Source organism: Gallus gallus, chromosome 10 (genome assembly GCF_016699485.2).
Source record: "Gallus gallus isolate bGalGal1 chromosome 10, bGalGal1.mat.broiler.GRCg7b, whole genome shotgun sequence".
Lineage (NCBI taxonomy): Eukaryota > Metazoa > Chordata > Aves > Galliformes > Phasianidae > Gallus > Gallus gallus.
Window position 1 is genome coordinate 18,946,551 of NC_052541.1, and position 25,187 is coordinate 18,971,737.

At 40.9% G+C, this 25,187-nt stretch overlaps 2 protein-coding genes across 14 annotated transcripts in view; both read left to right on the forward strand.

The window, feature by feature from the left end:
* The window catches only part of IQCH (IQ motif containing H), a 63,066-nt gene extending 52,101 nt beyond the window's left edge, over positions 1–10,965 (forward strand). For 8 of the 13 annotated variants that reach the window (XM_040706683.2, XM_015292228.3, XM_015292230.3 and 5 more), the window contains 5 exons: positions 3,522–3,689; positions 6,486–6,611; positions 8,034–8,095; positions 9,313–9,421; positions 10,672–10,965. In XM_040706683.2, the coding sequence (XP_040562617.1) occupies positions 3,522–3,689; positions 6,486–6,611; positions 8,034–8,095; positions 9,313–9,421; positions 10,672–10,773 (567 nt within the window). In that variant the 3' untranslated portion in view covers positions 10,774–10,965. The other 5 variants (XM_040706679.1, XR_006931088.1, XR_006931089.1 and 2 more) reach the window with 5 other exon arrangements.
* A 4,195-nt stretch (positions 10,966–15,160) lies between these two features.
* C15orf61 (chromosome 15 open reading frame 61) lies at positions 15,161–17,613 on the forward strand. Its single transcript, NM_001282329.2, has 2 exons — positions 15,161–15,506; positions 16,913–17,613. The coding sequence occupies exons 1-2, from the start codon at positions 15,176–15,178 to the stop codon at positions 17,038–17,040; spliced, it is 459 nt and encodes a 152-aa protein (NP_001269258.1). The 5' UTR covers positions 15,161–15,175; the 3' UTR covers positions 17,041–17,613.
* The last annotated feature ends 7,574 nt before the right edge of the window (positions 17,614–25,187 follow it).

The following is a 25,187-nucleotide window of genomic DNA, read 5'->3' on the forward strand; positions in this document are numbered from 1 at the left end:
CCACATCTGCTGCTGATGGCAGCTCTGGCTGTACTGATTTAGCTTAATGTTCTGCATGCCAAAGGGCACTTGCAAAGCAGTGGCTATATGTGATTTTGGCATGAGGCTGGTAACTTCTTCATAGAAAATGAGAAGTCATCAACTGTGGAGTCTACCTAATTAGAATCCTTTAGACATGGATATAAAGGATTCTGGTGCTTTTTTCTTTGTTTATTACAATTAATTTTAGGTCATTACACTGAAGAGACACCTGCTAACTTCAATATGGCCAGCATGTGCTTAGTATGATATAATGAGCCACCTTTTTCCATTTGGGAATGTATATTGATCTATTATTGGTGAAAGATGCCAAACTGATAGAGCAGCAAACAGATGTCCACTGCTAGTTCCAGAATAAGAGCACTATAAAGCAGCTGTATAGCTCTTGTCTTCACATGGCTCCACCAGCCAGACTCAGGTCTTCCATCCTTGCTTGAGACTACCAGAAACATTGCCTGTTATTAATTGCTGTAATTTTGCAAAGAGCACTTATGACCTTCACAAACTGGAGAGGGACTTAGAAATCGTTCCATTGAAGAATTTGATCAGCTAGCTACTAATGATCTAGCTTGAATTTGAACTAATAAAATGGAAAAAAATTATCTTGTTCCAGTTTTGTGAACATAAAGTTGCCCAGGCCCTATGTCTCACGTTTTTGTAGCAGTACAAAGGCAGTTTAAAGGGTCCTTCTGGATTTCCATGGCAAAAGGGAATCCCCTGCTAGGAAAAAGCTGGAATCTCATGCCACCTGATCCTCCTTTCTTTCTCTCTGTATTAGAGATGGTCTGGGACATATCCAGGACAGAAAAGGCCATAGCTACAATATAGTGTTCTGCTATACTCCTGAGCCAGCAAAAGAATCCTTGGGGGTGATCCCAGCTGGCATGCGTTAATGACCATTTGGCTCCTTTAACTTGCATTAGGGGTGGTTCAGCCTCAGGCTCAGGCCCAGAATGAGAGGAGGTGGACAGGTGGGTTGTAGCTATGCCTTTCTCCCCCTCATGGTCAGGGCTGTGGAGATCTGCCCATTTTTAAGAAAGCAAAGCATGCAATGATATCATCATTGTAAAATGCACTTGTGACTGTTTGTATAATCATAGAAGGGCTTGGGTTGGATGCTGAAGTAGGTATTAATAGCTGTTGTCCTGTACGGTGTTGAAGGAGATAATCAGGTTGTGGGTGGGGGGAAAGGGCATCTTCCTTTATTTCACATTAGGGCTGCCAGACCACTCTGTTGATGTGAGCCACTAGTTTTGCAGACAAGGGTATAAGGCTGAGATGTCCAGGTACTCAATGTCCATGTTACTGACAACACAAGATTTGTTGAGTAACTTTTGCAGAACATGCAAGGTATCCCACGTTCTGCATGGTTTGTCTGAATCTGCCAGGGTGTAATGAATTTGTCCTGTGAAAATGACTGCTTATGTTTGCTTTATCTGCTGTTAAATGCCCAACCCATTCTCTATGCTTTGTCATAACACAAGCTTTGTTCTCAGCCATGCAGATGTGCTATGGTTGCACTACATCTTTGCTTCTGTGCTTTTCCATCTCAGCTGCTTTATGGTCCACCTTCAGTCTAATTTGTCTTCTGCTGCTCTGTTTGCGTGTCAGCAAAGGTTCCAGATACTGCTGCCATTGACTTTGAGCTTGGAAAGCACAGGTGTGGTCTCAGGTCTGGATTCAGAGTGGCTAGTTCATTTTTCTCAGTGCTGATGAGCAACCCTTGGATAGCAATAATCCCTGCTCTCCTCACATAGCCTAGCCAACTCTTTTGGGGGCAAAACTTTAATGAAGAATCCAAAGCCCAACTCAAACAAGGTTCAAGGCACGTTTGCTACTACTGATCTGTTGATAATATTTATGGAAATGAATATAATATATTTACTGTATGCATAGTTCATGATTGCTACTATTGAAAATGTTAGCACATACTGGAAAAGTACAAATTGATAGGAAAGTTCCTTTCTGTCTTGCAGAAGTGATGATAAAGAATAAATTATTGAAGAAAATTAAGTATTGTAATTGGTGAAAATTCCCCTTTTACTAAGTAAAGCCAGCTATTAGCATCCGATTTGCATTTTATACCATGCAGCAGGAAATATTTAAGTTGACAAATAGGATATTTAATACAGCACCAGATACTTGGCAGTTAGTTATTAACAACTGTTACTGATGTGATTTATTCACCATTATAAAAAGGGCATTACTATGTGAATATGATTCAGAAATTAACTCCAGTTTACCAAGAGGCCTTGACTGCCTGACCTCTTAATATCCTTATAATGATGCCATTTAACATTCAAAGGCTTATTCAAGTCATTCACTGCTAGATTTGTTTTAAAAGGGTCCACTGTAGGGCAGACATTTGTGTGCGTTAACATTTCTCATTGGCATAGCAGGCACGAGCATTTTTTAAAAGAAAAAAACTCTTGAGTAAAGCCATGCTCAGGTTGTTGGGGCAGAGGAGAGTCACAGAAAGAATCTGTGGTGCTCCCGTCTCCTACTCCCCACTGATCTTTCAGGCTTCTATAGGCTTTAACGCTTTGAGATCCTCTTGGGGGTTCTGGGAGATTTCTACCATTGCCTGCAAGCGTGTCCTGCATGTAGGTAGGGTGGGCTTCTCTCTCAAATATCTGTGCTACCCACAGGCTCCAATAAACCCAAGGAGGAGCAGATGCTACCCACTTGTCAAGGGGCTTCTTTGTGGCCAGTAGGACTCAAACCCATGCCGTGTTGCTTATATCGCAGGTTCTTGCACTGAGAATCTACCGTTGTTAGTAAGGGCTTGCAGGATTTCACAGGCTTGGTGCACCCTGCCAAACCACAACGTGCCTGAGGTCAGAGGCACTTCTGGGTGCCTCTCCAAGCCCTGCTCCAACAGAGACACCCACAGCAGGGTGCCCAAGCCCACATCCGGGCTGCCTGGAAAGATCTCCAAGGAGGATACTCCACAACCTCTGTGCAATAATGTGTAATCAGGCAGGATGGAAGTGCCTGTGTTTGGGGTACTCCTCTACACAGATTCCACTCTTCTCTACTTCTTTTACTCAGTTAAGCTTTGCGTTCCAGAACTTCCCTTTTTCTATCTAGAAATACCTATTTGTTTGACTTTATTTAACCTTAATTATTCTTCAGTTGAAAATCCAGGTGTGATATTTAGTATTTAGATAATTACCTATTTAACATGATGCAGGTTTCACAGCTGTCAAGTTGATCTATTTACTTCTAATCCTTGCTTAGATCTTGGTAGCACAGGTAGCTGTCTTCTCCCTTAACCTTTCAATTCTCACCAAGAAATTATTTTTGAAGTTTCTTGGGAGTTCTGACTGTTCCAGTTTGGAAGTGGTTTACTGGGGCCAGTAATGCACCAGCACAAGGGAACCCTAAGTATACATTTTCAGTATGTACGTAGGAATAGATGACAATTGCTGAATCTCACTTTTCTTGTTCTTTTTTAAACACACCTGTTTGTGTTTGATTAGGTATGGGCAACAGACCTTGACCTTTGCTATAGTGACCAGCTGGCCTTGACTCAGCTCACGTTGTATGTGTCAGATGGAAACCTGGATTGTTGCTCTGGCCTTTCTGAAGTGCCTCTTGGTTCGAGGAAACTGAAAAGCCAAGGCACTCAGCATAAGGAGACAAAAATGGTAAGCAGCGATTTGTTCACAAATAAAGTTATTCATAGAAGTTACTGAAAAGTTAAGAATCTGCCCTAGATAGCTGCTGTGAAGGAGCTGAATGGCAAAACTGCAGCTTTTAGATTTTAGAATGCTAATAAAATAAATGGGATACTGTCACATTAGAAATTAAAATAAAGGTTCTGAATGCCTATGGGTAGTTGATTATTTATCCCTTGCACTCAATAACATTGATTTGTGATAGCAACTAGCTTCTAAATAAATATCTTTCAAGTTGGAAAAAAAAAATGCTGGTAGTTTCTAAGTTGCAAGAAAAAGGGAGGAGGTGAAAGCACTGCTCTATAGGAGAGACTTAAAAGCAGTCAAGAAGAAATCCAAGCCTTCTGATTTGGAATCAGAATTCAGCACTGAAGTTCTACCCCAGCTTTGTACTTTCATGCACAAAGCTAAGTGTGCAACAATCAGGGCTACATCCACAGAAGGATCCAGACACGTAAATCCCTCTGAGCTCTCCCTTGCATTAAACTCAAATGTTGGTTCTCAGAATCTTCGTTAAGTTCTGCACTGCCCTGAAACCACCATTCAGTATTAATTATGAACACAGCCATCTGAACAAGAAGAAGAGCTGCTAGCACCCTGAGCTCCCTAAGCAGGAGTATGCAGTTCTTGAGAGAGAGAGCAGTTCTCTCAACTTGCTCTCACTAGCCCAGTTACAAAGCCTAAGGGGGAGAAGGCAACAGTTTGCAGGACGAAGCAGGATGGCCAAGTCCTGCAGTCTCCCCTGTTTGATCTTACTGCTCTTTATTGCCAGGTGAGACTCATCCACACTCAGTGCTACATGTTGTACTGCACACGATGCCCAGGTGTTGGGAATCATAGGTTTTGCAGTGGTAGCCAGGCATTTCCAAGGCAGGAACTGAAATGCTGTGACTTGATGCTTGGTGCTTCTTGTCAGTCTTGCCTTTAATCTCTCTGAGTACTCTTGAGTTGCGTCCATATTAGTGCTGTACAGGGATGTGAGTTTACAGAAGATATTTGTCTATTACTTTGAAACCCTATCGCAATCTGTCTTGGGTGCTTTCATGGCTAATGCAACTATATTTTATTATGGTGACCTGTTAGATTAAAATGTTTATATTGGTGGAGGACTTAATGAGACTTCTCAACATCGAGACTGTCCCTCTAAAAGGGCAGAAAGACATTTAGGAAAGACAAGAGATGAGAAGTGTATGTATATAGGTATATGTAAGAAAGACAGATGCTGCTTTTACACATTTTGACTGAAGAGTCTTAACTCCCCTTTTTCTGACAGAGAGGAGGAATGCAGCACCATTCCAAAAATGTCATGGATCTGTAATTCAGAGGTTAATGAGCTCTTGATCTATTGTTCTTGTCAAGTAACCACTTTTAGTTGGAGAGAAGTAAATTAGATATGATTAGTCCCAGTAGTACAAGTTTTAGAAATGAAAAGTAATCAAGTAGCAACTTTTTTTAATTAAAATTCTGTCAGAATTAACATAAATTGTCACTGTGTTCTTTATTTTTCTTCTTTCTTCTGAGGTTTTTATCTCCTTAAGAGTTAACTATAAAAAAGTGCTCTCTCTGAAAAGCATCTTTGTGGAAAAAACAAAGAGACAAATGCTTTTACAGCACATGATCTGTAATGAATGATTAAGTAAAACACTTTGTGTAAAATTATGATGTTAATAATGATTCTGTCCCTTTTAATTTATTATATATTCTCAATCCTAGTAGGTTTGATTTTGATAAAATGGAGCAGCAACTCAGTTTGTGTGATGATATTATTTTTAGAAATCCTTCTTTGAAAGAACAAATTTCCTAGATACTGCTGCTACTGTAATTATGTACAAAACCAATCACTCATTATAGTTAGGATACATTATCTTCTAGACAGATGAGGCTAAATAAGCAACACATTAATAATTCATACTGCAGTTCATTATGCATGTGTATGCATGCTTTGTAGCTGAAATAAGCACCTCATCAACCTGATGCCAACCCTTAAACAATAGTTCTGTGTTATTGCAGCCACATTCAAGTTTACGCTTGTTAAACTGCTACTTGGATTATTTTATCAAGCATTCATTTATTTGTGGTCCCCTACTGCAGAGAACAGATTTTGGAAGCTCCTTTTTTAAGTTAATGACTTGAGCAATGGGTGTTATTAATTCTCAGAATATTATAAACATGATTAATTTTCAGGCAGAGATGTATTATATAAGGATTTCAACTACGTCAACTTAAATGAGTCACTGTCAAAACAAATATTATTTTGGAGAAAATACTGTAAATTACACGCTTCAATGTGCAGTATCCCCACTCCAGACAGTCCAGTATTCAAAAGAACATTACATAAAGCCTCAGTTTAGGAGAACATCTCTAGCAAATTCTATGCAATGCCACATTTCTATTCTCCTGGCTTAAGCACTGATCGAGCTTGAACTCAAATGCTGTACTTTCATCCATAGCACGGACCCACTGGTACCAGTTGAATAGCTCCCTGGAGTCACTGAGCTTGGGCAGACTTAGAGGGAAAATATCACATGCTCAGTCTTGAAGAAACCCACTTGAAGTTTCAGTAATTCTCTAATTCTGTAGTTCACATCTGTGATATGCAGGTTTGTGTACAGTGCAAGGTGAGGATTTAATTTTGCTGCATGGAAATGCCTATGTTCAGTGAACGTTGTTACGAACAGGAATTCCTCCAAAAGGAATAAATAGAAAAATCTTAGTTTCTGATATAAAATGGCATGAAAACAGAGCAACTTGTATTGTTTTCTTTAGCCTTCTCCAGGAAGCAGCCGCTGTGCAGTAGCAAGCAGTCAGCTGAGGCACTCCAGCCTTTCAGTCATCTACTACAGTGTTCTCCTCCAGATGTGTAAAGCTCATGGTATTGGATTTGACCTCCAGGTATGAACAGTAAAGACAAGTCATGATGTTCATTCTGCATAATTTTTGTATGTAACTTCTCATATTGTGAAACCATGTAGTAAAAGGTGAAGTTGAAGTATATGGTTGAGCATAATACAAAGTGTTCCACTGGAGCTAGCTCCTTGCTGTGCGTTTAGACTGGAGTTATGTTCAAGAGGAATACATCATCATTAATTTTATTTTAAACTGTTATTGCGATGCTAATTAATGAACTCCAAGTTGAGTGAAAGTCTTAACCTGTTCCTGCAAAAATTACTCTAGTATTACGACCATCACCTGCTAACTTACTTTGTCTGGGATATGAGTCTTGAAAAGCCACAGTACTGAGATGTCAATTGCTTTGGCTTCTGCCTGGAAGCAGCCAAGGATGAAGAGTGTTACCACATGTTTAAGTTACACTCCAGGGAGTGAGACGCTGCTCTCCTGGAGACTACAGAGAGAACGCTCTCCTGGCTGGTTTATTTGCACAGCTCTGTGGCAAAAAGGATTATGGCTGTCAACGAGGGGCTGTGCGTGGGCTTAGGACAACACTAGCACAGAGTTTTCACGAGAGCACTTGGCCTAACAAGGCCATTTCACATATATGTATACCCATACTATAAAATACACCTTCAGAGGCAAAGAGGTCAGGTGACAAGGGAGAATGGAAAAGGGATGAAGAAATGAAAATGCAGTCTTTGCTAGGAAAGGAAGTGCTTAAGGCTTATGAACAGAATTATATGAGGAAAATAATAAAATTTAGGGAATGTAGAAGGTGTTAGGTGGGACAGAAGAGCAGGTAAGAGATTTCAGATCCTAGGGCGCAGGGAAAAGCAGAGTTTTTTGCGTTTTCTTAGTATAAATTCTCCCCAGGAATGGCACCTGTTCATGAGACCTCTCACAGTGCCAGGTGATAACTGCTGCCAGTGCATCTGAAAAACAGAGCTTTGTTGCTGAGCAAACAGTCAGGAGTATCAGGCCCATGATGAACCAGAGCAGAGGTTAATGAAAGTTCATGTCCTGTGTTTATCAGAACAAAATTTAAGAACAGGAAAATCTAAACTTTTTCACTGTCTAAATTAAAGCAAGTGTAAAGCTTTTAGAGGTTAGCTTGTCTCTTGATAACATAACTGTGTAAAGGGACAGTTTTTAAGGTACTTATGACCATCTCTTGTTGCACTAGAGCAAAAGTATCTCCTACAGAATAGACTTTGATGTGTGTATTCTTTTTAGATGAAGTTAATATATTGTGTTCGCTACAATAATTAGAGCATTAATTTACTTAACTGAGCAATAATCCATTGCACACAATTCTAAACTACCCTGTCTTAGATATGACGATCTATTTACTGTCCAATATATTTGTTGTAATTATCACTATTTTAGGAATAATTAAAGCAGGATTGACTTTCTATTTCACAGGAAAACCAGGGAACAGTTTTTATACTGTATGATGATCAGAAGCGATACAGATTGGGAATGATGTAAGTAAACACTGTCAGTTATGCAGACTGATAACCAGCTGGGAACACAGCTGATCTGAAGAGAGGCACCACAGTGTGTGCTGGCTTGGGTTCTAACAAAAGTGGTGCAGAAAACAAACAAGTGTAGTGACTTCAGTACTTTCACACCTCTGAGAGTTGATTTGGCTCAGTAATTCAGCTGAAAGCTGTCTTTCATTGGATTAATTTTCCTTGAGGCTAAAACAGAATGAGTGCAGAGACAGGTATATAGCAAGTATGGGACTTATGCAAGGTAAATGTGGAGAAACTGAAGACAAGATCACTGGTAAACTGTCCTTTTAGGAGTCTGCGAGCTGTTGGAGTGGCCCATCCCCACTTGTGTGATTTCACTTTAATTATTAGCCACGTGCCTTGGAAAATACAGCCCATATGTTAGGGATAATGCATCCTCAGAAGTTGCTCCTCTTGGTAAGAAACACCACCACCTCCTGGATCACCAGCCTGGGTTGCCAGTCATATTAATAAATTAGTAAGAACACTGTCACATATTTGTCATATATTCTGATCCTAGATTGTCTTCCACTAGCTTTCCAGTGTAATTTCATTATCTTAATGTGGAATTTTCAAGGATATAGCGGTTTGTTATAATCTCACTAACATACCTAAAGCGTCTGTATAATCCATTTTGCTACACTGGAGATCTGATGTCAGCTCCAGTTAGCAAACAAGGGACACTGTTCCTCAGAACGATATCCTATTCCATGACAGTGTGTACTGACAGTCTGTATGTAGCACTGAGAAACCAAATCCTCAAAAGGTAATGTCTATACTTCTAAAAAAGCTACAGCAATCTAAGAAATGCTGACACTGCTGAGATTCCTGTTAGATGTCTTTCACAAACTGTAGGCAGAATTAACAGTTCGTCGAAACTAATCCAGGTATTTAAAGTGTTCCGATGTCTCGCTCCTAACTCAATGACTGTCTTTTACTTGGAATAACTGAAACCTTACTGCTTACTTCTGCCGTTGATTAATAAAAATTATTTATTACACAAATCCTTTCTGTTGACAAGTTAAAATGGAGCCTCATCTTTCATATCTCCCTGAAGATTGCCACCTTGTGAGATTGAAAATCCTCATTAAATTCCATCACCAGACAGGCACAAATGAGAGGGCGATTGTTTTTAAGCATGTGAAGGGAATCATTGGTAAACTCATTTGTTTGGATATCATTAACAGAACAATCGGAGAGGATCTCCAGGGGGTCCTCATGACCTTTGCTCGCAATCTCTTCATCATCCATCAAGAAATATCAGCACCTAATATGCAAGGCGAGACCAATTTTAAGGTGAGGTGTTAATTAACTAACGATCCTGGTTAATTTCTGCACAAGGGCTGAAAATACCTCATGCTGTATCATAAACAAGTGCTAAACCATCCCTTTCTTATTGTTCGCGGTATGTATTTTACAGTCTCTAGGTCAATACAGTATGTCTCCCAAGGAACCCGTTAGTTAAATTTAAGTTTGAAACTTCTTCTTTGAGAAGAGACATGCTCCAGCTTGAAGTCAGTTACAATGCAGTGCTCCTGATTTTCCCTTGCAAGCAGCAAAGGAGTTATTGGCGCTGCTTCAGACAGTTCTGTCTCAATTGTCTATTTTATCTTAAGGAAACATCATCAAGGTAGGAATTTTAAATTAGAAACAAGCTTCCCACTTTTAATAGCTCCTTAGATTATTAACACTGATTTAAGCAGGCAGACTCAGAGCACTCAGTTTGTTACTTCACATCCTTCAACTGTGGTTCCATTAATTTTTGCCACCAGCTTTGTTCCCCGTGTTTCTCTGCTCTTTCAGTCTGCCCACAGTACCCACCCCTGCGTGCCAAAGGATGCACTCAGGTGCTGCCCGTGGAGGCAGGACAAACTGCTGGGGCTTGTCACGCTGGGAGTGTTCCCCCAGGAGCGCCTACGTTTGCTCTGAAGCTCCTTTGTGACAACCTGGCCACCAAAAAGAGACTTCCAGAGGCAGTTCTTTTGCTAAACCATACGACCTTTAACTTCACAAAGTTTCTGAGATTTTGTCTGTAAGCATTTTGTAGGAAGGTGGAGGGGAGCGCCGTGTTATGGATTCGCTCTGAAGTCACATCACATAATTTGTCAGACTCTGACAGTATTTTCCTCTGATAAGCAGACTGTGAAATGAGAGTTTTAGAGAAGACAGAATTAAATTTCATCCTGTTACGGAGTAACAAAATATATATTTTTTTCAATCTGAGGGAGTCAAAAGCAACCACTGAAGAAAAATATCACAGGGAGATCTTCACAGTGAGTTAACAGTGATTTACATCTTTGAAATGAAGCACCTGTTAGTGGGTTAGAAATACAAAGTACAAGGAATTATATTTTTATTTCTCAAAGTCTTGTACATACTATATATTATTGTAGCAGACTCAAAGTAATAGTAAATTTACTTGCTGCATCCTCTCCTGTGTAACACTTTTTACCTTTTCGAAGCAAGTACAACCAGCTGTGCATTTTGGCTGCTAGATTTCATTATAATGCCCATTAAATAACTTGTATTCTTTGAATCTGTTACAGATGGCAATTCAGGATATTGAAGCAATTCTAGGAGTTACAGCAGAAAACAAACTGAAATGGGAAGAAGAGCATCCTTCAAAAGCAGATGCTCTGAAAGAATAGTTAACAGAAGATGTTTAGTGCCTTACTCTTTATGCTTCTGGAAATGTTTTCTCATCTGTAAGAACAGGTTTGGTTTTCCTTCTGCATTGGTATGGGAATATTATCTGGGACAATATGTATCCATGATTTTTGAGTACAGTAATTACAGAAATAGTCCTTATTTCACAAAATAAACTATTCAAAAACAGAGAATCATAGTAAACGTCCCAAATATTCATATGGTGAGTCCTGAAGTATAGTATTCGTTTTTAAAACCTTATTAATAGAATCATGGTCTCTAAAGGAGAGGAGATGATCTACTCTGACCTGAAGGTCACATATATATTTATACTTTTACCAAGCCTACAACTTAAAAATGATCTTATTGTATCTTCATGAGATATCTTCAAAGATAGGTTCATGAAGACAGTCTACTGCATCCCTAGCTAATTCCCCCATTGGTGAACTGTCCTCAAAGCCACTGCCTTACACTTAGCCTGAATTTGTTTGACTTCAGCTTCCAGGATTCGATCTCGTTATGCTCCTGTCTGAGAAAATGAAGAACTGTTTGGTATAAAATGACCCATTTCTGTGGAATGAACCTTTCTGTTCCCTGAATCAAAAATCCTAAGTGAGATTTGCTTTGCTAACATTCCTGGAGAAGTGGTGTGCCCACACCTCATGAAGTATTCCAGTAATCTTGTCTCTGGTGTAGAGAATGGCATTTTCATTTTATAACATCTTAATGCTTTCCCTGTGTGTATGTAGAGATACCATCCTATGTTTGTCACTGTATCAGATCACCAGATCATTCCTGATTGAAAATAGTCCTGGGATCCCAAACTCCCTTTTGAACCGTCTACTAAAATACAGGCTTCCAACATGGGAGTAAGTCCTGGGTTCTTCTACCTTTAAGTAATATACTTCATTGCTGTCTTATACAGAAGTCCAGCATCTCAGGTTCCTCTTCAGAACCGAATGTCTTTATTGTTATCATTCCTGTACTTTATTATCTACAAGCTTTTACAGCAGTTATTTTATGCTCAGTTTCAAATTATGAAAAATAATAGTAATAACATTGGTGCAACAGTAGATTCTGAGAATCACTTTTGTACTATAATTCCCAGTATACTGTGACTTTTGCAGACCTCTTCATCAGATATATTCTGTATTTCAGACACTGCTGACTTTTTATCAGAATTATTGTGTGTTGTTATATTGAGAACAACTGCTACATTTGTACAATTACCTTTGTCTATCAGATCCGTAACCTTATCCCAAAAGAAAACACATTCGAAATTATACTGTAGAAGAGCTCATCTTTCTCCCTTGGATGCTTATTACTGTATTGTGCATGGCAAATATCTCTGGGCTTACTACCCAAAAATCTCAGGCAAAACCAGTTTTAAGACAAGTTATGAATGTGAGCAAGCAGTGAGACATCGGCATCTACTTTTTCCAGTGCCTCTGAGTCTTTGACCTATCAGCTTCATACACAGTCTATTGTGTTAACGTTTTTCTCTTCTTTCTTAGGCACAGAAGTAATTCCTTGCAGATGTGAACATCTGCATAAATACTGATCTATATTTCAACTAAAAATCTAAGCATATTTTTGTTTAATTCCTGTTTGCTCTTGTACCTTTTTTGACATCATCTCAGTGTTGTCTCGGTTTTTCCCACATACATTTTACACAGATTTTTCTAATGTGAAATTCAGCCAGTGCACATACTTCCTAGAAGTTTTCATGGTTAGTAATGAAAACAGCATAGGTCTTTTTGGCTGTGGAAGGCATAGCAGTGATCTCACACTTGCCAAGAAATAATTTGCCAAGAAAACATAGTATAATTTCTCATTTGTTCTTCCAACAAGATGACATGTTTTTGTTCTGTGTTCTGATATGTTTTTCTTACCTTCTCCTCACTGCATTTATAATATATTCTCTCCTGTTTTAGTGCCAAGATACTCTTCAAGGATTTTTCACCTAGCTTAATCTCCAAGCTCTATTAATGTCCCAGTTTGGTCAATTTAAAAAAGAAAGTAAGAAAGAAAAAAGCAGAAACCTGGGGTAGGAGGTATAGAAGAACACATCAGTATCAGCCTAGGAGTCAGCTAGTTTCTTAAGGGTTAAGGAAAATTAAGCTTTGATCCAAGCCAGAACAACATAAGGTCTGAGAGGCTCATTAGTTCACTGGCACTTAATAGACTGCAGTGTCCTAGGAGTAAATGAAACCTGCACTTCCTTATGTCTTTGTTCTCTTCTGACAAAAGACAACTGTACCTGTTTTTGCAGAGGACAAGTGATCTGAAAGTTCCCATGGTGAGAGAGATTTCTCAGTATGTGCAAAGTGTGAAATGTATTTCGAGGAAAAAAGTTTTTAATTACTATTAACACTTCTGAGTGTTGAGCTGATGGATGGATTGAAAATGCTTCACAGTCTCTCACATTCAACTCCCATGCTGCTGGTGCCAAAAGTGTATTTTTTTTACAACAGCTATAAACTGAAATTATCATCTTCCAAAAAGAAGTCAGAAATATAGCCATGGTTCTCCTGTTCTGACTATGGAAATATTTATTTCCACGCCCTAAAGGAATGACAGAGTTCTTGAACCATAGCTGGAATTTTAGCAGTATTTAGAACATGATCTAGACTAGGAAGAAACACAGCAAGTGGGAAATGTGGGAATCAAGAGATAAAAGATGACCCAGGCATAGCTGCTCATCAGCAATTGCCAAAGAATTCTGCAGCTAATGACAGCAGAAGCCCAGGCTGGTTCCCCAGCTGCAAGGTGAGGAGGAATGCCTGTGGAAGAACAGGAGGGGCAGTGGGGCTGGGCATCAGCTGCAGAAGACAGACAATTAAAATAAAGGTATCGTGCTTTCAGTGGGAGAGGGCTGCAGATGAAGACATGCATTCAGTTGATAGCATTTCATGGATCTCAATGGCTTTTTTAAATTACATCTGCGTTAATCATAGCTGTGTAAGAACTGACAGACGGTAGCCTATGGACTCCCCATCCCAGGTCGCTCTCCCCACCGCTAGGCAAAATGCTCAGAGCACCAACCTGACTGTCTCACGTCCGCGTGAAGTCCCGTCACCTCCATGCACAGGGCTGCTGTTCCTGTCCTGTAGGGCATTCCTCTGATCTAAAACATTGAAGCAGTGCATGTCATGGCCATCGTGTGTTTCTGTGGCTCTTGCTGTTGACTTTGATGGTAATGATAGCTCAGCTGCTGTGGGCTACTTTGTAGTTTGCTTGGGAATACTCATTGCTGTAGAAGCTCTGCCTCTCTGCATTGACTACACAAACATCTGGAGCTGGAGGGTGCACCTCAGCAGCAGAGGAATACAGCAGATGGGAGATCTTTCCTAATGTCCCATTTCCTTTAAAAAATATGGTCTTTAAAAGTGAGTTTAGGAGAATTTGCCACCTACAATCACAGTTAAAGTAACAAATCCCCGGAAATGTAAGATGTAAAAATGGCACTACCAGAACTGCCTGACTAAACCAGAATCCAACGCCAACAGAGACCTTAATTGTGAAGCTAAACGTTAATGGAAGTCTCTTGAAAGCACGATCCGTTCTAGTTCCAGCTTCACCTTTAAGAAACAGGAATTTTGGTCCTGATTCTTGAGTGCTGTTAAGCGGGCAGCGTTTTGCTGTGCACTGGAAAACGCCAGTGGTCCTTCAGCCCATCTGTAGGGCGTGTTGTCTCAGCAAGGATACAGCCGTGTTCTCCCAGCCAGCGAGAAGTTACGCTGCTGGAGCTGAAGAGTTCTCCCTTTGTTCACTTTTTAACAGCAAAGTACCTTGAGCAAAACTCCGTTAAAAACCCCAAATGACTGTGATGGGGTGTGCTGGCTGGATAGGCAGTGTACGCTCACTGAGGTGATCCTGAGGTCCCTCTCACAATGTAACACTGCTCTGCTCTTCACCTCAGCTCCCACCTCTCCCATCCTTGGCCACTGCTGCCGCTAATAAGGAAAGATCCCAAAGAGAGCTCTATGCTCTGTTAATTATGGGAGGTGAGTTTGAGGATTAATAACTACTGGTCCCACAGACACGTGGTGCACTGCAGAAAATAAACAGGGCGCCTTGTTGGTAGTAACTGATGAATAGCTCAATGGTTTAAGATTGCTGACTGTGAGGTATTGCCTGTAATTATTAAAAGGAAAAATCTGTCGCTGTTCCGTACAAATTTCCTCAAGCAGAGCGGCTGGCAGTTCAAACCCCGGCAGTTCGTACAACGGTACGCCGCGGACCTCGCACTTCTCCTCACAGCGCTGCACCACGCCGCCCCTCAGCGCCTTTTCCCGCCCAAAGTCGGAGCGCCGCGCGCCGCCGGCACATGCGCGGGAAGCGCGGCCGCCTCGCGCACGCGCATCGGCCGTGCCCGCCGGAGGGGGCGGGGCGGCCCGTGGGATGCAGGCGCTGAGGCGGCTGCACGAGGCGGTCCTCGGGCTGCTGCTGTGGGGGAGAGCGGCGTCGGCCCGCCCCGACGCCTCGGAGGTGCTGAGCCAGCACCTGCGGCAGCGCGGCCTGCCCCACTGGACGTCGTACTGCGTTAAGTACAGCGCGGTGCGCAACGACCAGTTCGGCCTCTCGCACTTCAACTGGCGCGTGGACGGCGCCAACTACCACATCCTGCGCACCGGCTGCTTCCCCTTCGTCAAGTACCACTGCTCCCGTGCCGCCCCGCAGGACCTGGCGCTGCAGAACGCCGCCTTCACCGCCCTCAAGGTGCTCAACGCCGGTGAGTGCGCGACGCCCGGCCCCGCGGCCTGCCCTCCCCCGCCGCCCCCGGCCTCGGGGCCGCGCCCTCCGGCGGTGACCGCGGCACGGCGCTGGCTCGGCCCGGCGCTGCCGTCCCCCTCCGTCACGAGGCCCCGAGCCGCCCGAGCCGCTGTGTGCGCTGCGGGGCGGGAGCGGCACCCCGCGGGGCCGCGCTTGTCGCTCTGTTATCCCGCGGTGCCGCCTGAAAAGCCGCGCCGTTCCCGCGGTGAATCGCTGCCCTCCGAGCGGGCGCTGCGGCTGAAGCGCTCGGTGGTTTCTCAGGGGGGACCCGCGCTGCCGGCTGCTTGCAGAGGGCCGTGAGGTGAGGGCTGATCCCATCTGCTCCCGCGCTTATAAATAAAGAAGCCGGATCGGTACCGCCTCATCTTTCAAAGCGTATATTTCAAAGTAATGTTTTCTGTGGGTTTTGAAATATATGAGTGTATATCAAAACTTTGTCTATGAGTGCAATGCTGCCAGCGTTTAAATAACTGTCTCCATCAGTTCCCTGTTTTTATATTTGATTCAAAGAGAAATTCTCCTTCACTTTGCATGCCCTCAGTAATTTCTTGCTCCTCATCTTCTCCCCTTTCAACCAGACATAGTGAGGAAACAGAACGACAGAGATTGATTTTTCTTTTCCTATAATACCTTTTCATCTGATTTCATTCCCCCCACAGACAGACCTTTCACTCTCACAGCTGCTGTGCGTGTGCCATAGCGAAGTGATGGCTGAGCACGGCTGAAATGTCAGCCCATCTCTATTGAGAATCTAGTTTAAGCATTTAGGTAACTCCAAGTACATTAAATTCGGTGCTCTGTGTCTTACTGAATTGGAGGGCTAAATCCATCTCCATTTTTTTTATCCTGTATTAGGTGAAATATTGCTGTCTGTAGCAGGTGGTAATTCAGCAGTGTTAAAAATGGTGGCACTGTTTGTAGTCGTGACTGCTGATCTCATTTTTCCCCCAAAGCAACTTCTCATTGATCGGTGCAGTCAGCGCCGGCTCTTCCTGCTTCCATCCCCCCTCGCACCTAGCAATACTCAGCTGGTATCTGGGTGGGTGTCTTTGTGGGGGTGTGTTTGGATTTTTCTTTAAATCAGAAGAAGGCAGACTTTGTACGCATCACATTTCACTGCTTCCATCCCATTTTCTTCTGCTTTCTGAGTCTTGTTTCTTTCATACGCAAGGAGTGTAGTGTGCAGCGACACCTCTTGTAAGCGTTCCAGTAAGGGCAGAATATTGTAAGGATTAAATATTATTAGGACAGGTTTACAGGAATGCTTTTCCTCTGTTTAATATTTGGATTCTTTATTGTTAATCATCAGGCTAAATTTTCCTGGCTTGCTGTCTTTGTATGTAACGTGTTTTTGTCTTTTCATAGGCATCCCAACCTTACTATATGGAATTGGCTCCTGGTTCTTTGTCAGTGTCACAGAGACTGTTCACACCAGTCGTGGCCCGGTTACTATTTATTTTCTAAATAAAGAAGATGAAGGTGCAATGTACTGAAATGGTGCCCTCAAGTACTGTCAGTTGGTGGGTTTCCATGTTACAGCTGCTGCAAGTATCTGCTCCCGGTGCCTACAGAGAACTGAAGGCAGCTCTGTGTTTTTATACGGTGTATTCTGTCACTTAACACAGTGTCTTCAGGAGGCTTCATGGAGTTTTTTGGTCATAGGTTTGTTTTTGGAGAGGATAGTAAAGTTGAAAAAGTAGAAGCTTTGGGAGAAGAACTGATATCTCTGAGGGTGTTTGAATTTACATAAGTCAGTGACTGGAACTGTTGAAGAAGCTTCTAATAATTTTAAAAGGTACATCTACCAGCATGGGCAAGGAAGCTGTGAATCCATTAGACTACTCAGGCTGTCTCTGGAAACACTGAACTGCTTAAATCTCAACTAGTTGGGTGTTTTGAAATGTATTAGTGGCTACAATTGTGGGAGGGTTTGGATGGATCCATGGCACTGACTGCTCACACTACCCGAAGGCTTTCTAGGAAAAACACCCCTGAGAAGTTCTTGAAAAATGGCTGTATGCATCACATTTCTTTAAGTGCTATTTAAATAAAGTATCTAAAATGTGCTTCATGGTTGGTTTGGTTTGGTTTTTTATTTTACAATATTTCAATTCCAGGTATGTGCATTGTATTTCTTGTCTTTTGGTTGCTTTATGGGCAAGTAACAAAACTGAAGTAATGTAAAGATTTAGTCTCCAGGGCTATCTTACAAATTGCTGATATTTTTAATTAATGTGGAAGAATGAAAAGAATATGACCCTCGTTACCATTGAAGGCAAATGATTTCTCCAGCTGTAGGTGAGAACAGGCAAAGATAAAGGTGGGAGGACTTAAATTCAGCTGGAAGCACGGGTTAAAAAAAAAAAAAGCTTATAGGGAATTATTTGGAGACTGGAAAATATGGAATTAATGGATTAAAAGCTCAAAGAGAGGCACCTGTACAGGCTGTATTACTGGTGCTTAATTTTAATGGCAGCAGGTAATGCTGTCTATTCCAAATCCCGAGTCCAGTGATGGAAGTCAATGATTCTGGTTTTCATAAGTAGGAAGATAAATGTGAAATGAGTAGGTGCTGCTTTGGGAGGGTAATCACTGTTCCTAAATAAATTGTTGCCAAGCTTTGGCTACAATATAATGTAATTTAAATACTTTTTTACTTAATTCCAGATAATGGAACTGTTCCCCACTTAATGAAGCGGTACAGTTTTCTAAAAGCAACACTAAGTAATGCTTTAATCAGAAAAGCGCTTACACTGTTGTATTTCATCTCGGGGAATACTCTTGACACGAGTTAAATGGGTCTCAGTGATGAAGAAACAGTATTATAGAAACCTCATTAATAATAAAAATGACTGTTAGTGTTATTCTAGAACCGCTTTTCACTGTATTGGAGAAAGTTAAATAACTGCAGCTCATAAGTTTAGAGTCAAATACTGCTCATTCATTGCTGCGGATCTTGTCAATATCCTGCTGTAAAGGTTTCGTCTCAACACGAGGTTGATAAAATGGTTTTTAATTACCAGACTATAAATACAGCTCTTTATTGGAGTTGCACCTCCGCTCACTGCAGCTTGTTTGATTTCTGATAATGTGTACTGCTGACTTTGCTTACCTGTTTTTCAATAACTGCAGGCAACGTGACTCCCTGTCCATGCGGTGATGGGCAAGTCTCCTTAGAGAACGTCTTTGACAAACTACTCTATTGATTACTGCAATTCTGTGCTGCTTGCAGCATTAAATAGAGACTTGATTTCTTGTTCAATGATCTCACTGTGTAACAATTAAGCAAATGTAATATTTTCTTGTATTACATGAAAATCAATAGACCTCTTGCTCTTATGAAGCTGATCATGCTAAAGGATGAACTAGAAGATGTCTGAGTGCAGAGTGCAAAAATAGCATCGTTCATTCATTTCGCTAAGGCTTGTGTGTGACTTGCTGCAGTACCTGAAATGGAAAATATGCTAGAAGGGATATAAGATATTACGAAATGATATACTCGTATTTGACAGTGATTTCGTTATATCTACTTCATCGTCTTCAGCCAAAGGTAAAAGGCGTCCTCTGCCTTGCGTTCTCTTTTTGCTGTAAGTGGTTGCTTCTTAGTATCTTTTGTTGTTACCTATACTGAGCTCTGGCCTGAATGCAAGGCAGAAATGTCAGTGGCCTGGGCTGGTACCATCTTGTCTAACATCTCTGCTAGGCTCTGGGGAGCACAGGAATGGCAAGCAAGGACAGACGTGCTAGCAGTGCTGCCATGGCTCAGCGCTCAGCTGAGCCCTTTTATCTTTCTGACCCTCATTGCCAGGAACTCCTTCAGCTGTTGGCTCCTACAGGGGCAATCCTGGATGAGAGGAACAGGGCCTCCTCTTGTGGAGAAGCCCAAGATTGTCTTGAGTTGTCCTTGAAGTGGGCTTTAAAGATGAGCAATTTGATTGTTCAGAGGCTGCTTGATTTGTACGTGTAACACCTAACTGTTCTGCCTTGCCTCTGAGGCCCTTCGGGGTTGTCTTCTAATCACAAGGTTTCAAGTGGCCAACTTGTAGGGAACCAGGCTTTGTGATATCCTCCCATCCAGGCTAGTTATCTTCTTGTTTGACTTAAAAGGCTTCTTTTTTTGTGTATTATATTATACATACGTTGCGTATGCACCATACACTTCAGACAGTTTTTTTTTGGTGTAGATGATGGACGAAGTGACCCTCATAACTTTATGTGAATTTGATCTGCTCCATTTCCATTTGAAACAAAGTGTAGTTTATCTTGTAACTCTTGCCTTAATTATCTCTGCTGTATTCAAGGATGATGTTTAAATGAGTGAGAGATGACAGAAAAAGGCAAAGAGCTTTGTTTCACCGCACTTAACAACTACTTCAGATAAATGAAACCTTACTCTAAGCCCAGAGGATCAGGTAGCTGCTTCTTGTAGCAGTCCTTTTAAACAGTAATGACTACTGGGGGCACCTTAACCTAAACGAGCGCTTAGCATTACATCTTACCTAGGTCAATGGTTTCAGGTATCCAAGTTAAACTGTGCTACTGTAAATTAATGGAAAATGTAACTGCGCTTTGCTGAAAGATCAATGTCCAATAAGGGCTGCACAATCAAATCTTGTTGCAATGATTGAGGTCCTTAATTGCCTTTCAAAGATAAGGTGGTAATCAACATAGGTTTAACTGATCTTTTTTACCAGTTCAATTACATGCTAATGACTACAGCCAACTCAGGATCTTTAACTACTTATACTTATTAAATCTTATGTTTGTAGTGAAAAATTACTTAAGCCACACAATCGATAAAGCCCAGGTCTTAATTACTATATTTCACTTTTATACCTTTTTGTATGTTTGACAAATGTTTCACTAGAGACTGTGTAACACTAATGATAGTACCCCAAGAAATACTGTTTTCTGATGTCGTTTCTCCAAAGTGAACTAAGATGTGTTTTCATGCTTTTTTAACAGTGTTTTGTGACTACTAATGCAAACCTAGTTTTAGGCAGTTCACTGTGCTTAAATATCGTTCGTTATGTATGATGGCATTCCTTTTATCACAAGAAGATGTGCTTGATAACCTTCCAGTGGATGCATTTTCAGCTTGAAGTTCCTAGCTGTTTTCCACTCTGAATTAATGCTAAGCTTAGATACATCTGCACCAAAGAGTGATGTTCCCAGTTGTTGTCAATTCTCTGACATTGTTTCAAAAATAAGTGGTGTGTCCCCTTCCTCAGAATTGCCCGTCTTTCCCTGCAGTTCTTTTCCCAGTCTTTGAGGGGCCCGAAGCCACCTGGAGCTCTATCCAGCTGAGAGCAGCATCCGTGCAGAGCTTGCTTTGTGGCTGAAATGCTGTAATTCTGAGTGCATAGCAGCATCAGGTAGAATCCTTTGGGTTTGTTGCTTTCTTTTTGTATGCTTGTCCTTGCTCTGCCAGCTAAAGTTGGTGGGTTCTAAGAAGCTGCTTGCCTTAGGCTGCTACTGTTGAGTTTTAAGTATTTTCAAACCTACTGAGGTTCCTTCCACTGCTAATGTTTTCTGGAACAGGAGAACAGGAATCTACTGTTCATTCTTCCCACACTCAGAAGAGAAGCGCTACTGCATTTTTGCCACAGTTCTTGTAGCTTGTGGCAATTTAAAATGGATGAAATAGGATTTATTGGAATTATTCTGTAGTAAAAAAAAAAAAAAAACAAAACCCAAGTTCAGTGGACTAAGTAGTCACCTTTGAGAATGTAACACCAATATAAAGATCTTACTGTCAAAATCTCTTTGCAAACCATAATTGTCGATGTCCTTGATATTATACAAATGTTTCATTCAATTTCTTAATAGTTGAATACCCTTTAGGCTTCTGATTTACACCAGCTTTACCAGAAATAAAGGAGATTCTGCTTCATGTATTATTTACTTTGGCCATTCAAATTAAATTGGCTTTTGCTGCAACTCCTTAATCATGTTCACTACAGAAAAGTAAGTTGCCTTGATTTTTATTTATTTTTTTCTGAGAAATACATAGTTACTAATAACTAATAATATATTATTAGTATAACTATGTATTAGTTATAATATATTAGTTATATATAAGGATATAACTAATAATAGAAGTGGGTGCCCTGTATGCACTGTTGGGTTACTCTTTCAACTTAAATGTGCCAAAGCAGAAGTGGCAATTTAGTAGATGTAGGAAGGGGGATTTAAAATAGAAATTGTCACTAATCTATTCCAAGTTTATTTAAAAGATTGTTTTCTATTTCTAGAAAAGAATAAGATGGCATTACTGTGTTTGCAATTAAGTCTTTTAAATAAAGCATGTGTGCAGCAGAACACCAAAATATGCATTAATGATTAGGAAAGTCAGTGTAAATTATTGACCTTTGTGAATTAGTAAGTGAATCAACGCAGCTGCAATAAAGAAGGCACATATATTTATTACTGAAAATATTTATGACTCTTAGATGACTGTAGTTTAACCTTAATTATTTATGCTAATACATCATAATATTCTACTAAAGGCACTGCAATATGTTTTTAGAAAGAAATGAAGCCCACATAATGGGCGCATTCTGCTGCGCTGTAAGAGGTGGTGATTTTTGTCTGAGTTCAAGGCAGAACCCATCCACGTTATTAGCAGTTTCAGTGAGGCAGTTTTATAGGAAAACCAAATTTATATCAATTCAGCATTTAAAAAACAGAGTTGAAGCCACCGAGCTTTGAAATGATGCCGTACTTCGTGTTACACTTTAGCTACTTTGGACCTGTTACGGTTGCTACTTGCTTGGTAAGGTAGATTGTGTGTGGCTTAGATTTTTAAAGCAATTGCATTGCATGAAGCACAGTTTATAAGCCTTGTACTAGTCAGTTATAAAACCAATGTATTACTTTCAATGGTGTTAATAATCCTAATAGAATTATAACTGTGAAACGTCAGGGCAGCCCTTCAGACAAAAAGTCTGATCAAGGAGACTTTCAATTTTAAAATGCAAGTTTCAGAACAGATTGCTTCTAAAGAACAATTGAAAATTTTAAGCAAAATTAGAAATATATATTACAAAGTCAGATCTATTTCTTAGAGGAAGAAATGTCATTCTGTATGATTGTTCTATGCTTAGTGATTCATGGGCCTGGTTATAGATATGCTTTGTGATGTATGAATTATTTAGCAAGAAAAATCACAATAATTTTGTTGTTACTCAAGAATTTATAGGTTGACAGAAACAATTATGCAGACCCTGAAGCTGGTTTGGTGGGCACAGCAATATCCTTAATGATACAGCCACTTTGGCTCACTCCTATTGGTCTAGTTTGCGTTGTAGTTTTTCAGTAATTGTGCATCACACGTAGCCCTTGAACAATATTAATTTTATTTTGCATGAACTGTGTCTGTGTTCTTTATTTTAAAATATGTTTATAATTCCAAGCAAGAGCTCTAAACATGAACTTCATAGCTTTGGGTTTCTTTTTCAACTCAAGAGGAATTTACGCTGAGAAAGAGTTTTAAAAGATCTGTTTGAGGCCAGATTCTGCTCCCACTGAGTTGAAAGTAAGATGAATTAATGGCCTGATTTTTGGTTTACAAGCAGCCGTTTGCCTCTTAGCCGCACTGCTTTGTGTGTGCAGTGTGCAGTGGGTTTCTGCCTGTTTAAGCCCTTGCAAAATGAATGTAAAGGGCATTGAGAAGGCCTGGAAGGAAGGCAGCTGCTTTTGTGCAACTTTGGAGAGCAGGCTTTAAGGGATCTCCATTTATACTTGTAGTTATCAAGCTGGTACACTTGGGTGATTCTCTCCTGGGAGATGCATTTTTAGAGAAGAAAGATGTGTTTAGAAAGGCTGGACACTTGACCTACTTTTTTCATAAGCCTTAGGGAACTGCGCTTGCTGCACTCACTGGCAATCTGAAGATGTGGGAAGGAAAGAGTGAATTTCACCGTGGTATGTTTACTGACATGGAAAGTTATGTATTAATCTTTTAAGAATTTAAGAAGAAAAAAAAAGAAAGAAAGAAAATTATTTAACTATTGACTAGGTGCCATTTTCTTTAGGAAATGAAGGGCTTGTGCTGTCTTATGTTTAATAGCTACGTAGAAACTGGTGCAGGAAATCTTAGCAGTACCAAGGTTAGAATTTCCCCGATGCTCTGTGGGAGCTCTAATGAACACACAGGACTTCCTGGCTCTGCCTCATGCTCTCCTCCTTCCTGAGCCTCGTTTCCTTCTCCCCAGTGGTCACACACAGGACTAGCAGGAATTATTTGGGGATTCTAATCCTTGTTCTAATGTACTTCAGCTCCTCATACATACTATACACTGCAACTGGCATAATCCTCCTGCTTTCATCTTCACTGGAGATCTGCAATGGGGGTATTGTAAGGGTCAGTGCAAAACCAGCGTGCAGTGTGTAGGCAAAGAAGTGCAGTGCAGGGAGGACTGGATGAGCTCTGGGCGCTGTGTATTACATCTGCATTGGCCTGATTCACTCCAGAGATTCAGCTCATCCATCCCTAAACCAATGACAGGGAAAACAGGGAGAAAAAACCTGCTAGACACAGCTCCTTGAACAGCAATGTGCAAGAGTCGGGCCAGCAGAGTCAGCTCTTACTTTCCCTCCTCTTTTTTCTATGGAGTTTTGGTAGCAGGACTTGAAACTCCATTACGTTGTGCCTGTGGTAGGGAAAAGGTGGAAAATGAGTGTGTTAGATAACTTCCTTCGCAGTGGGAATTAAAGAAGGAAACAAGTAATAACTTACTGCCCTGCTTCTTTGAGGGCCTTGCAAGTTACCGTGATAACCACGTTGCAGGGAATCAGTGGGGTACAGCATCATTTCCATGCCACTCACTGGTGCTTCTCTGAGATCCTGCAGCACAGCAATGCTAGCAATTTTACTATTCTGTGTCAGCATTTTGCTTTTTCCTGAAAACAGATGTATTTTCATCATGTGGCCATCTCCAGATCTCTGCTGTCCTTTCCACCGGCAATGGAAAGCAGCAGAGAGCAGCAGCAGACTGCTCTGAGATGATTGCTCCTGAGCCTGTAGCACACCGCCAGCCTGGGAGGCTGTGGCACTGCTGGAGGATGCTTCCCCTGCACAAATAAACATGGAATTTATAGAAGTCCTGGGCTTCATGATCCTCCTGTAATTAGAGACCTGATATATTGCTGCTTTGCAGATTTTGAATGTTATGTCATTGTTGTAACCAATAACTTCCAATACATAATTATAAGTAGGAAATCCATGTGTTCCTCACTGACAGCACATTATCTGGATTAAGTGGAGAAAGCCAGACTGCTTTGTTGTTCTTTTTTTTTTTTCCTGTGTCTTTCTGGAATTCTTGAACTTTTTGTGTCAGAAACGTCTAAAGAAATTCTTTGGGCAGATGGTAAGCTTTAAGTATCTGTTAAGATACACTGAAAAAGCATTCCCCAGCACTGGGGAACCATGGACTTCTGTTCCCATACCACAGATTCTGGAAGGTGACAAAGTTTAAATATTTGTTTCCATGCTGGTGCAGTTAGAATGAAAATTTCTTAGGAAAGATGGATTTTAAAGAAAGATGTGTCAAAAACAACCACATATCCACAAACACATGCTTGATGCTCTTGATAAGGTACAAAGAGAACGTGAAGTTTGATTACAGCTGCATCATCA

Coding starts and splice junctions, on each gene's coding strand:
- C15orf61 (NM_001282329.2), top strand. CDS start 15,176: ATGCAGGCGCTGAGGCGGCTGCACGAGGCGGTCCTCGGGCTGCTGCTG. Junction 15,507..16,912: donor CCTCAAGGTGCTCAACGCCG/GTGAGTGCGCGA, acceptor GTCTTTTCATAG/GCATCCCAACCTTACTATAT.